At 34.9% G+C, this 13,939-nt stretch overlaps 1 protein-coding gene across 5 annotated transcripts in view; it reads left to right on the forward strand.

Moving 5' to 3' along the window:
- Positions 1-10,647, forward strand: part of LOC107477998 (protein MICRORCHIDIA 6) — a 15,140-nt gene extending 4,493 nt beyond the window's left edge. For 4 of the 5 annotated variants that reach the window (XM_016098088.3, XM_016098091.3, XM_016098093.3 and 1 more), the window contains 19 exons: positions 141-506; positions 664-738; positions 866-900; positions 1,293-1,371; positions 1,542-1,631; positions 1,713-1,788; positions 1,970-2,048; positions 6,134-6,262; positions 6,991-7,089; positions 7,177-7,278; positions 7,365-7,511; positions 7,721-7,813; positions 8,674-8,725; positions 8,829-8,940; positions 9,084-9,241; positions 9,320-9,426; positions 9,571-9,650; positions 9,867-9,909; positions 10,220-10,647. In XM_016098088.3, coding sequence (XP_015953574.1) covers positions 141-506; positions 664-738; positions 866-900; positions 1,293-1,371; positions 1,542-1,631; positions 1,713-1,788; positions 1,970-2,048; positions 6,134-6,262; positions 6,991-7,089; positions 7,177-7,278; positions 7,365-7,511; positions 7,721-7,813; positions 8,674-8,725; positions 8,829-8,940; positions 9,084-9,241; positions 9,320-9,426; positions 9,571-9,650; positions 9,867-9,909; positions 10,220-10,309 — 2,012 coding nt within the window. In that variant the 3' untranslated portion in view covers positions 10,310-10,647. The remainder of the gene's footprint in view (positions 1-140; positions 507-663; positions 739-865; positions 901-1,292; positions 1,372-1,541; positions 1,632-1,712; positions 1,789-1,969; positions 2,049-6,133; positions 6,263-6,990; positions 7,090-7,176; positions 7,279-7,364; positions 7,512-7,720; positions 7,814-8,673; positions 8,726-8,828; positions 8,941-9,083; positions 9,242-9,319; positions 9,427-9,570; positions 9,651-9,866; positions 9,910-10,219) is intronic. The other variant, XM_016098089.3, reaches the window with a different exon arrangement.
- Positions 10,648-13,939: the final 3,292 nt, after the last annotated feature.

Raw genomic sequence — 13,939 nt, forward strand, 5'->3', positions numbered from 1 at the left:
GATGCATGTGTGCCTAAAGTCAAATGTGTCATGTATACAGGTTGATAGTTGTTTGACTCACATTCTTGTTTTAGTTACTCTATATTGTATTCTTGTTTCATAATGCTAACTCAACTTTGTATGCTTTGCTTTGGTTACAGGGACAAATATGGGAGGCATAGAAATTATTGATTTATCTAGTGATGATGAGAGTGAAAAGGTCATTCCCATAGCGGTGAAGCAGGAGCCAGATCTTGTTTTGGATGTAAAGCAAGAAAAATCGACTAATAAAGGTCAACTGGCCAATCGAAATGGATCTCGCATTCATTCTGTTCGACAAGATTCTGAAAATAATATGTTCTCTAATATTCCAAGGAACGGCCTGGTAGCTAATCAGTGGTTGCCACCAGGTGATGATTCAGACATTTCTTATGCGTCACCCATTTGTGCAGCACCCCTTACTAGGCAGTTTTGGAAAGCTGGGACTTACGATGATGGGCCTGCTTGTAAAAAAGTCACAGTCCAAAGTAATTTCCAAATTAATGCAGCTTATAGTTTCTTCCGTGGACGTTAGTGCTAGTTGTGACAATTTTTTGAGCTCGACATATGCTGATGTTTTGTAAGTTCAGAGAATTTTACTCATTCTTCATTTCTCATCGTACTAATATTTTTCTTTGATTTCAGATGCCAAAAACTATCTACATGTACACCCTATGTTCCTTCACTCGAATGCAACTTCACATAAGTGGGCATTTGGTGGTATTTTCTTATGACTTATATGAACTTGTTCATCCTCTTTGATTACTTTAATTGTCCACCTTTGTCTCATAGTCGTTTTTGTTTTTTCTTTTAATGTGTTGGTCTTTTTCTTTGATTTTGGTTGCAGCCATAGCAGAGCTTCTCGATAATGCAGTTGATGAGGTGATTATTCCTGATGTTTCAGTTGTGAACTACATGAATTTTTAAGTATTGTATATGCTGTGTTAGTTTTGTCATCTAGCTGCATACTTATTTTGGCATTGATTTCTGATGGTGTATTCTTTATTAACTGTGATGTTTTCAAGAAATGATTTCCTTTGTACATATCCTTCTTTTCTGGTTTTTACTGTTACTATACGTTTTTTAAGGTTCATGTTTATTCCAATGTTCTTTACTTAATTATCATTCCATAGATTGGTGTAAAACCATAATCTTTATTGCTGTGATTTTTCATTTCTTGTTTAAAATCATCATTTGACGTGTTACATCTCACATTTTACATTTGTTTTATGCTCCAATTTGTATTGCATTCTTGCCATTTGTGCTTAGGATAGATCCAAAATGGGGCTACCTTTGTCCTTGTAGATAAAACTTCAAATCCAAAGGATGGAAGTCCAGCATTGCTGATTCAAGGTACAATGGTTTTGGAACATATCAATTTTAGAAATTTAGTTATTGAAAATCCTAGCCTGAGTCTTGTTAGGAACATGTTTACCCTGAGCATCATGATTTGGTAAGATTCAAAATTCAAAAATTTACATTTGACATTTTTTATTGATTTTGTACTGACATTGGGTAATCAGATGATGGTGGTGGAATGGATCCAGAAGCAATGAGGCATTGCATGAGTTTTGGATTTTCAGATAAGAAGTCAAAGCTGGCTATTGGGCAGTGTATGGGTCTTGGCATTCTTTCTTCAACTATTTTCGTATTCGTGCTTTATTCTTTTTTTAAGTTTTGATTTATTGTTGCAGATGGTAATGGCTTTAAGACCAGTACTATGAGGCTTGGGGCTGATGTCATTGTCTTCAGTCGGCATATGAGTAATGGGTATGTGACAAAAACTTAAAGCATCTATCCACGCTGAAGTTAGTTAGGCTTTTAAACATTAGACCTTCTGATCTTTCATTAGAGTGAGGCAAGGTGATTTTGGGATCAAAATTGAAGCTATAGTGGAAAAGAAAAGTGAAAACTATGCTTAATTTTTCTTACTGTTTTTAACCTGCATCAGGATATTGACGCAAAGCATTGGACTTCTGTCATATACATTTTTGGTGCAAGAAAAGCTTGACAGAATAGTAGTACCCATGGTGAGTGGTATTCCACATTTTTCTTTTATTACGTAGAGAATTTGATTTATATTATGCATAGGCTTCAAATGCTACTTCTCTTCAACTTGTTGCTTGAATTAAGGGGTGCCAAAATAGTAATTATACTCCAAATAAAGTTAGATTGAAAAGGAGTCATTAACATTTTTTAGCAATTCTCTACTACGTCTACACCCTTTATAATAAACACCATTTTGACAATAGTATTTTCTTAAACAAACCCGCATTCTCTTTGTTTTGTTAATTAAAAATAATTTAAATACACAATTATTTAGTAGCAACTGAATTTTTATACGGATGTTAAAAGAGTATTTGATGTATGAATAGTGTTTTTCTTTTTTAGCATTCCTTTGCCACTAGATACACCAAAACATATAAGTTGAGGGCTAACATAAGATTGTTTCTTCTTAAAAGCATCCAAAGCTTTTCAAGTTAGTGAGATGTTGATGCAAGTCCATTGTCAACGGACAGTTCCAAGCATTCCAAAAACTTCTAGAGAGAATGAGAGACTACACTACACACAATAGGACACATTAGAAAGAGAGGAGCTCTTGAGCAATCTCTACACACTTCATTCATATTTTTGTAGATAAAGATGCGAGATGCTAGTGCTTCTAGGGGTAAATTCCGGTTAATCATGTTAAGAACATCTTGCCAAAACATCATGGGTTCTGTAGGGAGCTTACAACAACAACAAAACCTAGTGAAGGAGTTGGCTACATGGATCAAACGACTCTATTGAGCTTTATCTCGTTTGACTATTTCATAGATGGTCTTTCTAGGTTTTTCTCGATCTCACTCTTTGTTCATCTATCATCTCATCCACTATCCTGAGTGCTCTGTTAGTCTCTTTTTCACATGTCCAAACTACCTGATACGTGATTCTACCATCTTTTTTACAATAGGTGCTACTCCGACTTTCTCTCTTATATCTTCATTCTTTATTCTATCCAATTGTGTATGACCACTCATCGATCTCAACATCTTCATCTCTGTCACATTTAACTTATGTTCATATTCCTTTTTGGCCATTCAACACTTTGTACCATAAAGTATAGCCGGTCTGATAGTAATGCGATAGAATTGATCTCTAAGTTTTAAATGCACTTTTTTGTCATATAAAACCAGGCACACTCTGTCATTTTGACCAACCTGTTTGTATCTTATGATTTATATCTTGCTCAATCTCTATTATTTATATGATGTACTCAAGATACTTTAAACTTTTAACTTTTTGTAGGATGTTTTCTTCAATCTTCACCTATGTATTAGGGTTTTTCCTTCGGCAAACAAATTTACATTCCATCTATTTCGTCTTGCTACGGTTTTTGCGCAGACCATACACTTCTAGAGCTCATCTCTATAAATCCAACTTCTTATTTAGGTCTTTTCTTGACTCCTCCACAAGGACGATGTCATCGGCAAAAAGCATGTATCATGACATAGGCTCTTGTATATGTTCTGTGAGTATTTCTAAGACTAATGTGAAAATGTATGGATTTAAGGATGATTCCTAGCGTAATCCTATACAAATAAAAAATTTCTCTGTTACACTAACTTGAGTCTTCACACTAATTAGTAACCCCATTATACATGTCTTTAATTGCATGAATATATGCGATCTTTACTCGTTTCCTTTCCAAAACCTTCCATAAGACTTGCCTTGACACTCTATTGTACGTCTTTTCCAAATCAGTAAACACTATATGTAAATTCCTTTTATTATTACGATACCTTTCTATCATTCTTCTTAACAGGTATGCAGCTTCAGTGGTGGATCTGCTTGATATAAAACCAAATTGGTTTTTTGTTATCTGTGTCTCTCGTCTTAGTGTCTATCATCCTTTCTAATAACTTTATGGTATGGCTCATGAGCTTGTTCCCTTCATGGTTTTTGCAATTCTGTATATCCCTTTATTCTTGTAGATAAGTATCAAGATGTTATTTCTCCACTCATCTGACATCTTTTTTTTTACCTTAAAATTTCATTAAAAAGCTTGGTTAACCAGTATCTCTCTCTATGGCCCTTCCAAACTTCAATCAGAATATTATTAGGTCTTACTGGCATGCCATTTTTCGTTCGCTTTAGAGCATCTTTTACCTCGAAGTCTCAAATCATTCGATAGTAGTCGAAATTTTGATCTTCTTCACTCATGGATAATCGACCAAGACTTGGAAGAATCTTTTGTCTTTCATTAAATAACTCATAGAAGTAGCTCTTCCGCTTTTTGTTGATTTTTGTCTTTATCCTTTATGTCTGAACCTGATCTAAGTCTCTCGTTTTTCTTTCACGGCTCTTGGCGATTCTATAATACATTTTTCTCCTTCATTCCTAAAGACTAGTAGAAACCCTCATATGTTCTTGTTTTTACTTCACTTACAGCCACTTTTCTCTCTTTCCTCGTCGTCTTATATTTTTTCCAATTATTTTCATTGTATCAGAAAGACCATTCTTTAAAGCATTCCATTTTTTTCTTTTATCTTCTTGTACATTTGCATTCTATCACCAGGAGTCCTTGTCTCTTGGTCTATCCTTCTAGATTCATCAAAACTTTCTTTTGATGTTTTTCTAGTAACTTTTGCCATCTCCCTCCACATTTCCTCCACACTTACATCCCCTTTCCACTTTGTTTTCACCTTTCATTCGCCACCTCTTTGTCCTTGGGTTTTTTGTATGATATATTTTTCTCAACTTTTGCTCAACGCAAAAATGCATGATGAGCATCGTATGTTGTGTTGTTAAATTTTCTTTCGGAATAATTTTACAATTAATGCAAAATTTTCGATCGACTCTTCTCTATAAGAAGTCGATTTGAGATCTTGTCATGCCACTCCTATGAGTTATAAGATGTTTGTCTCTCTTTTTAAAGCATGTATTTACGATGAGAAGGTCAAAGGTTGAGAAAAAATAAATAGTTTTACTCTCGGTATTGACCACTCTGAAACCATGACCTCCGTGAGTATTTTCATACCCAAACACTTATCTTCCAACATGACCATTTAAATCTCCTAAGAAAATCGTACCTCCGGCAGGTATGTCTTAGACCAAACTCTTTAGATCCTCCCAAAACCATATCTTGTATTGCTCATCCGAACCCGCTTGCGGCGTATAGGCGTTAATCACATGAAAAGTACCTCATTCCACTACAAGTTTGATAGAAATTACCCAATCACCCACTCTCTTGATATCCACTAGGTCATTCTTTCACTGCGTATCCACGATAATATCGGCCCCATTCCTATTCTTCACCTTTTTCGTATACCTAAGTTTGAACCCGGAGTTATCCAACTTCTTAGCTTTTGCGCTGACCTATTTTGTTTCTTGTAGGCACAAGATGTTAATCTTCCTCCTTGTCATGGAATCCACCACCTCCATGGATTTTCTTGTTAGAATGCCTATATTTTATGTCCCAAATCTCAACCTTCAGTTGCTTCGATCTTTACCTTTACCTTCTTTTTTTTTTTATGAACTAGCTTATTTATTTACCCTCGTTCATTCACGAAACGCTGGAACGAAGGTGTGAACCCTTGCTCATTTAACACTATACCTGGGAACCGATGCAGCGGCTCGTGCTCATACAGCGTGTTGCTTCCGGGCAACGGCTTAGCTTTAGCGCATTAAAGTCTTTGATCCATGTCATGAAGATTCGACTAAGTTTTCATGTTGGCTGTCGAAGACCTAACACTACTCTCTTCCTTTATCCGGGTTTGGGACCAGCTATGTACCACAGGTGTAGCATAGGCGGAGTTTCTGTAGGGAGCTTGGGTTGACAAAATGTCAGTGGTTAATTCAGAACTTGAAGATGGGACCAGAAAGGTCACGAGAAGACATAAACTGTTACGGATTGCTCCAAGGGTCCCTTTTATGTTTTGTTTTATTCTTTTCCCCCTAAAAATAATCCTAAAAGGACCCTTATTGCAACATGCTTATGGCAGACTTTTAAGAGACTTCTGAACACTGATTGTTTGCTAAATCAATTTTTTTCCTCTCTCATAAGAATCTTTTCTGCAATGGTTGATTCTACTAGTTGAGTATTTACAACACTATCTGTTCTTGTCAATATCAGGTAAACTATGAGTTTAATTCGTCAACTGGATCATTGGAGATATTAAATGGCAAAGAGCATTTTGTCACCAATTTATCTTTGATTTTGCGCTGGTCTCCATACTCCTCAGAAGAGGAACTTCTTGGACAAGTTAGTTTCTACATTTTTCCTTTCATCCGTGACTATTGACTGGAAGTTGTTAGATTAAAATTATTTCATTAATAATACTATGTATATTATGGAAATGATTTTTTTTTTCTAAATTTATTTTATGTTTTCTAGTAATGCTAAAAGTAAACTTTGGAGATTGTTTCTCTCAATTAGCTTAAATTTTGTAAAAGAGATTAAATTGTCTCTGCACAGTTTTATCAGAAAAGGAAATAAAAGCTGTTTGAGTAATTTTATTAGAAAAGAGAATGTATAGAAGTGGATTCACATCCTCACATATATCCAGAAAAATATGGTTGACCAGCAAGGGAATAAAGCATGCAACAATGCTTGTACCCATATGAAGTAATTTGTTTGACAAATTAGTTTGTTTCCTAATGCTGATTGTATTTCTGATACAAACATGCTCCACGAACACCAAAAACAGGTTCCAGAATAGACGAACCCTGATATAATAGAATAATCAAATCTATCATAGAAGAATAATCAAATGTTTTTATAGCAACATTATCAATTTTTTTTTCATAAGCACCAAATACGTATGGTTGGCTGATTGACAGTTGATTTTTGGTCTACATATAGTATGTTTGTTTTTGATAGTTAGTAACATTTTCTTGTATTCTTGTTCTCTAATTCTTAATGATATTCTGTTTCTCCTCTCAAAATATGAGCATGTTCTTATTCAGTTCAAATATTCTTCATTCCGACAGTTTAATGACGTTGGATCTCATGGTACTAAAGTCATTATCTACAACTTGTGGCTCAATGATGATGGGAACTTGGAGCTAGATTTTGATACGGATCCCGAGGTGATATGTCCTTTTTGTTTCTGCTGTACTGACTGTTTTGGAATTTTGCTTTGATTGCTTAACAAGGGGGCTTCTATTCATATGCAGGATATACGAATTGCTGGGGATGTAAGGAAGATTGACACAATTCCTGCCTGGCGGGAAGCAAATGAGAAACATATTGCTCATCGGTTCCGTTTCTGTTTACGTGTATGCTGGACTTTGAAATTATTCTTATGCTTGTGTGGCCATGTAAAAGGGTGAATTTATTGGTCTAATATTCTCATGTTTTGCAGGTTTATATGTCAATATTGTACTTGCGGATACCAGAAACTTTTCATATGTTTTTGAGAGGCATAGTTGTGCAGCCACATAACATTGCTGATGATCTTAAATATCCTGAATTTATCTTGTATAAACCACAAGTTGGTGGAACCGTGGAGGTTATTATCTTACTTTTGACTGTCTTAATATTATTTGAGGGATAAAAGTTATCTTAATATTAAATACAAAACTAATAGAAAGTTAAGGGAAATGAAAGGTCTCAGCTAAATTTAAAACTTATGAATGGTAATTTCAATTACAACATACTGTTTCAATTTACTCAACTTTTTTTTATAATTTAATTTCTTTTTTGGGGCTCAATGTGTAGGCAACAGTTGTGACAACAGTTGGATTCCTTAAGGAAGCTCCTCGAGTCATTATGCACGGTTTCAATGTATATCACAAAAGTCGGCTAATACTGGTAAATTATCGCCCTAAATGTTATAACAGTGGTTGTTAACCATTCTATGGTGTTAAACAGTTAATGATTTTCTTATAGTGCATAAGAGCTAAATAACATCATATTTTATTATATTATTAACTTGTATTTATAGTTAAGGAAACAAGGGAAAAAGTACTTTGAGCAGTACACAAAAAGCATCATTAAGATTAAGTCTTCAATATTCGTAGTGTAGCTGAATACAGTTATAGCTATGTGCATGATATAAAGGAAATGGAAGATCAATACACAATTTTTTTAACTTATTAGTTGTATATTGATTCAACCTAAAATTAACACTGTTAACATGCTGTACACTTTTCAAAGGGCATGAGTTTCTTTCCCTTAATACTAGTGTGTAATGTGGTGCTTACTCAGTTACTCCAAATTGTTTCACATTTGTTCATATATTTCTCTGTTGTGATTTCCTTATGGAATCTTTTACCAATTCTTCTATGAATGTTGGATATGTTGTGCTAACTCGCTGAACTAATTTTTGGAGTTAGCCTCCATGATTTGGGGTGAAATAAAATAGGCTAGATGTTGGTTATTTGCTATCTGGTTCACAAATGGTCCTAGCTTTCATTTTACTAAAACTCCTATTTTTAAAAATAGATCAATTTTATCATGACAAAAATTTGGCTGCTGCTATATGGAGACTAATGTAGAAATTAGAAATTACAAGTCATGTCATGTCATGCTCTTCATTGTTGTCTTTTGTCTTTCTCTTTTGAATAAATTCTTATGTAGGTTCATTGACAAATCATGCCAGTTTGTAGCATATAGTTATTATCTAGCTTTTCTCTTCTCTCTCTAATACAATTGCTACTTTTCAATATCAGCCATTTTGGCAGGTTGTGAACTATTTAGACAGTAGAGGCAGAGGAGTTGTTGGTAAGTAAAACATCTCCATGCGGTGTCAAGTTCTTTTCAATTATCGAGACACACCGAGTCGTCATAATATGCTACATAATAAATTATGTTGATCTTGTATTAGGTATCCTGCAAGCGGATTTTGTTGAGCCAACTCATAATAAGCAAGATTTTGAGAAAACTTCTTTGTTTCAAAAGCTTGAAGCACGATTGAAGGAAATGACATGGGAATACTGGTAGTGTTTATGCTTGTGTTAAAATTCATGATTATCCAGGAAAATAACAGAGTAAATAGTAACTATGTAAAATGCTAATACTAGTTTTAACGATTTTTAAGCATTGATATCTGAGATGACTAGGACTCTTAAAATTTATGTAGGGACGTGCATTGTAGATTGCTCGGGTATCGCGAAAAATATCCAGTTCCTAAAGCGAAACAAGCCGAACTCAATAGAAGTTCCTACTCTGTTGATGCTAAAGCAGCAAATGAAAATGCTGAACTACGCAAGAGAACCATGCGAAACACATCTGAGCAAGGTAACTGCTTATGTGATAATCAAGATTCTGCGTCACTATCTTAATGTAATCTAATTTGTATATTCTGACTTGGTTCAGGATCTAATAACAAGAGGAAGATATATGAATCGGTAGACCTCCATAATTCGAAAAAGCATGCAAAGGAAGAGAATATTAAAGGTGTTGGCTTATCTCAGAATATGCAGGTCGGTAGTAACTTCGTTTGTTATGTTGAAATTGGTCCATCTTGTTCATATGTATATGATATGTATTTATTGAAAACCATATTCCTCCAATTTTGATAACTTCAGTATTCTGATGGCAACTTCTGCCTGTGTGTTTGATGGTAGGTTATTCCGTCTCCTGCGGAGCAGATGCTAGACCAAGAGACCTTAATATTATTGGAAGAAAACCAGAAACTACGGACAAAGTGAGTATACTTCTGTTTCGTGTTTACCACCACAGCAACGGTCTTGATCGCGTGGGATGCTGTTGCTCAGCAACTTAGATTTTCTTGATTCTTGATCAATTCTTGCAGTCCAATACAACCTCCATTCTATTTTTATCCCATTTTTTCAATTTGATTTTCACAATGGAGTTTTAATATAGTTATATATTGATATGCTTTTAAATCTTTACCCTGCAGATGTTTGGAATCTGAAAAGATACAAGAAGAACTTAATCTTAAGGTAATCTGCACTGTCTAATTTTATTCATTCATATATACTATTATCCTTGAAGGAGAGCCTTAGAGCAATGGTTGAGTTGTCTCTGTGTGACTTCAAGGTTACATGTTCAAGCCCTGGAACCTAGTCTTTATGTCCATTGTCTCGATATCTCTATATTTGTAACTTATATCCCAAGATACTTACTAAACATAGTTGCCTGATGCAATTGAAGTTTGTTAAATTAGATATTCTCTATTAACTGCATAGAATGAAATAGTTCAGTTGTTTTGGCTTCTGTGACCTACGAAAAAAATGGTTTATGATTTTACAGGTAACAGATCTTAGAAGTAAAATAGAAGAAGCCAGAGGGCAGCATAATCTACTATTGGCTCAACTACAACTGCTAGATGTGAAAGATTAGTACTACTTGTAGTAGTAGTTGTAGGTGTAGCTGTAACAATTGGCAGTGCTCAAATTCTTTTATTTGTACAAGTGTTGTACCATATGTATAGTTTCACTTTCACACGCTAGGTAGGTGTGTAGCTAGCCAATTCTGGTTTTTAGAGGGGCATAGTGGTCAATGCTGTAAGCTAGTTTGGTTTATATGCCTTGGTTAGTCTTCATTTCAAGGTTTGTAACATCAGGGGTTTTTTGGTAAGTTAAGAAATTTAGCCACAAAAGCTGAAGATTTTTCTCTTCTGTATACATGTAACATGATAAACCATTATTTGTGAAATGAGCAAGGCAATCTTTTCGTCTCTCTATGGTCTTCTTTAATATGTGCACAAATATTTATTGACTTGAGCCAACGTAAAGATGAATGGAATGAAATTTCATGAAATATGGAAATAATTTAATATTTTAACAATATTTTTCTTAAATAAAAGATAATTTTGTAAATACAGTTATACTACTAAATTTTATATTTGTGGATATGTAAAATATACTTTAATTATTCAATTATTTTTTATAATTTTATTAAATTTATAGTTAGGTATTTATATTTTTTTTCTTTTTAATTGGTTTTATACATTATTTTTAATTTTGTAATTAGGTTCTTTTCGTATAATGCAAATAAACTAGTCCGCTTTCTAAAAAAGCCCACAACATCAATGGATCATTTTAGAAGTGACCAAAAAACATTTGGCTTAGTTTGCCCAATTTGTTCGGGCCACGGGATCTCTAAATAATGTTTGGCTTGACTTGCATGGCAACTAAAGCCCAGTCAGGTCATTAGAAACCCTCTACAGCTCAGTCACTACTCTAATATGCCATAACTCTCTTAATATCAAAGTAACTATCCACCATCACAAGATGGGAAGATATGGGGGTGAGGCTAGGTTGCTACCCTATTTCTATAAATACTCATTTAACTCGTATTTTTTTAATTTTAATTTACTTTAACTTACCTAAAATTCTTGCAAAATTAAATATCGAAGTCTTTTACAGATTTCTTATTTGGTGAACAAGTTGGAATATTCGTCCAATGGAGTTTGAACCTTTCGTCTAGGTCCACAACCAATTGGTTCAAAGTAACCATACAGAATATTGTCGTTGTTGTCGGGAACCTAAAAATCTACACCAACCACGGCAAATGTTCATCTAGAAGATGGACGTACATCGCCAGATTCAGACTCCCATAGCAGAGATTATCTCGATAATGATAGAGCACCCTTTATATCCAAAATTCGAAAAGATGGAAGGGTGCTGAGGAGGAAAGAGACAGAGCGGACCTAGGAGGACGAAGGATAGATTCCCAAATTCACACCCCTGAAGGAATAGGGAATAGAAACGCAACGGAGATAATGGTATTAGTTCATGGTCATCAAGGCTGTTTGAAATAGCTGGAGGTCGAGTTAGAGTGACATCTTGAGTCTAAATGACTTCTTCGGAGAGAATTACGAAGTTGTAGAAAGCTTGAATAAAAATTGAAGAGGTTCGAATTCAACCTCAAAGGCTAAAGACGTCGTGAAGATCGTAATTCAACTTGTTTAGGAATTGAAGATCCCTTTTCGAAAGATATCATGCTTGCTAGAGGTGGGTATACGGGCCAGCCCGATCCGTTTATCCTAGACCACAACAGGCTAAATATAAACGGACCGAACTGAATCAGCTCGCAATATATAGCCAGCATGATATCTTCCGAAAAGGGATCTTCAGTTCCCAAAGGAGTTGAACTACGATTATATATGAATTGCTTTGAGAGAGGCCCGTGTCTGCACCGCGTTGGTCCACGGTTTTGCGGGCTAGCCAAAATCACAAATTATTTTTTTTGTTACTTTTTTTTTTGCATTGCTATTATCAAATTCATGAGCTATGACTAAAAGATTGACAAGAAAATGGCCATAAAAAGGACACAAATCTTGCATAGCAATAAATTGATATTTATGCCAATTTTAAGTCTAAATAAAGAATTAAAAAGTAAATGCTAGGTGAAAAAAATAAGTTTTAAATGGATTATTAACTTTTAGCCCATATAAATATATTTTTGTTAATATTGTATATACCTAAAGTGGGCTAATGGGTTGGCCTGCTAAACTGCGGGTTCAACCCATTTAGCCCATGAGTTAAATGGTATGGATTGAAAAATCCACAAAAATTACGGATTTAAATGATGCAAATTGCGAATTAAATGAATTGACTCACAGATCATGACCTGCATACCCAGCTCTAATGTAGGCTAAAGTTCTTAGGAACTTTAAGTGCCCGAATATGAATCTTTATGATGGAACTTCGAACCCTTGACATCACTCAAACAATTTTAAAAGTCATATATACCTGACAGATATGTTTGACGCAACTCGATGCAAGGCCTTTTCAACCACTTTGACCAAATCTACCATGAAGTGGTTCAATGACCTTCCGCCTAGGCCCGTCACCTGCTTTCACGACTTGGCAAAAAATTTTCTCATACGTTTTTCAATTTAAAAAAATAAGGCAAAATGTGCTCTGAGCCTCGTAGGTGTCAAACAAAAAGTTGGAAATACCTTTAGAGCTTGCATAAAGAACTTTAATAAGGATTATTTAAAAATTGAAAATCTACCTACTAAACAGCCATTATGGGACTTATTAATAGTCCATATCAAAGAGGCACAAAACCTTTTTATACGAGGTACGATAACGGGTTGAAAAATATATCAATATGGAATAAACTACTCAAATAAGAAAGCATATGAACGAATGGGACAATACACACTAGGCCTGAGATAAAAAGAAGGATCAAAAGAAGAAAGAAGGAGACAATCTGAATAGACCCATAATGTACCACTCCAACACTCCTTTGTACGTGTCTTTGGTAGATATTTACAGGGAGATATACCACACTGAAAAAGATGCCACCACCAAGGCCAATTCAGAGAAAGAAGAGAAAATCGTTCAGACTATTATGAGTATCGTCGTATTTATGGTCATTCCACAAACGACTGCTACGATTTAAAAAATGTGTTAGGAAAGCTAACCAGAGAAGAAAAGTTGGACAAATATCTTGTTGGAAGATCAGGTGAAACCAACAAAAGGAAGCATGAATAGGAGGATAGGGAAAAACTAGGGCAACCAACCAATACTCCTGAAAGACATGTCTATGTCATTGTCGGTGGGTTCGTAGCAGGAGAAATAACCAAATCCTCCCATAAGAGGCACTTAAAGGAGGTCTACCAAGTTGTGGAAAATAAAGGAATGCCTAACTTTTCCACAATCATCTTCACAAAAGAGGATGCTAAAGGAGTTATCCTTGGCCATGATGAAAATCATGATTCTAGCCAATGTCAACCTCCACAAGATGTTGGTAGATTACGTGAGTTTAGCAGACAACCTATTCAAGCATGTTTTCAATAAACCTAGTTTGGAAGAAAAGAATTTGCAGGCATATCCAAACACATTCTTTGGATGCGAGAAACCTCAATTCAACCTTTAGGATACATTACTTTGTATACTACCTTTGGTAAGGGTTTGAAGGTATGAACAGTGAGTGTCAACTATATTGTAGTGGATATTCCATCAGCTTACAACACCTTAATAGGTCAGGCAACATTAAATCAACTTGTCACGGTAG

The sequence above is a fragment of the Arachis duranensis genome, chromosome 3, assembly GCF_000817695.3.
Source record: "Arachis duranensis cultivar V14167 chromosome 3, aradu.V14167.gnm2.J7QH, whole genome shotgun sequence".
In the NCBI taxonomy this organism is placed as follows: domain Eukaryota; kingdom Viridiplantae; phylum Streptophyta; class Magnoliopsida; order Fabales; family Fabaceae; genus Arachis; species Arachis duranensis.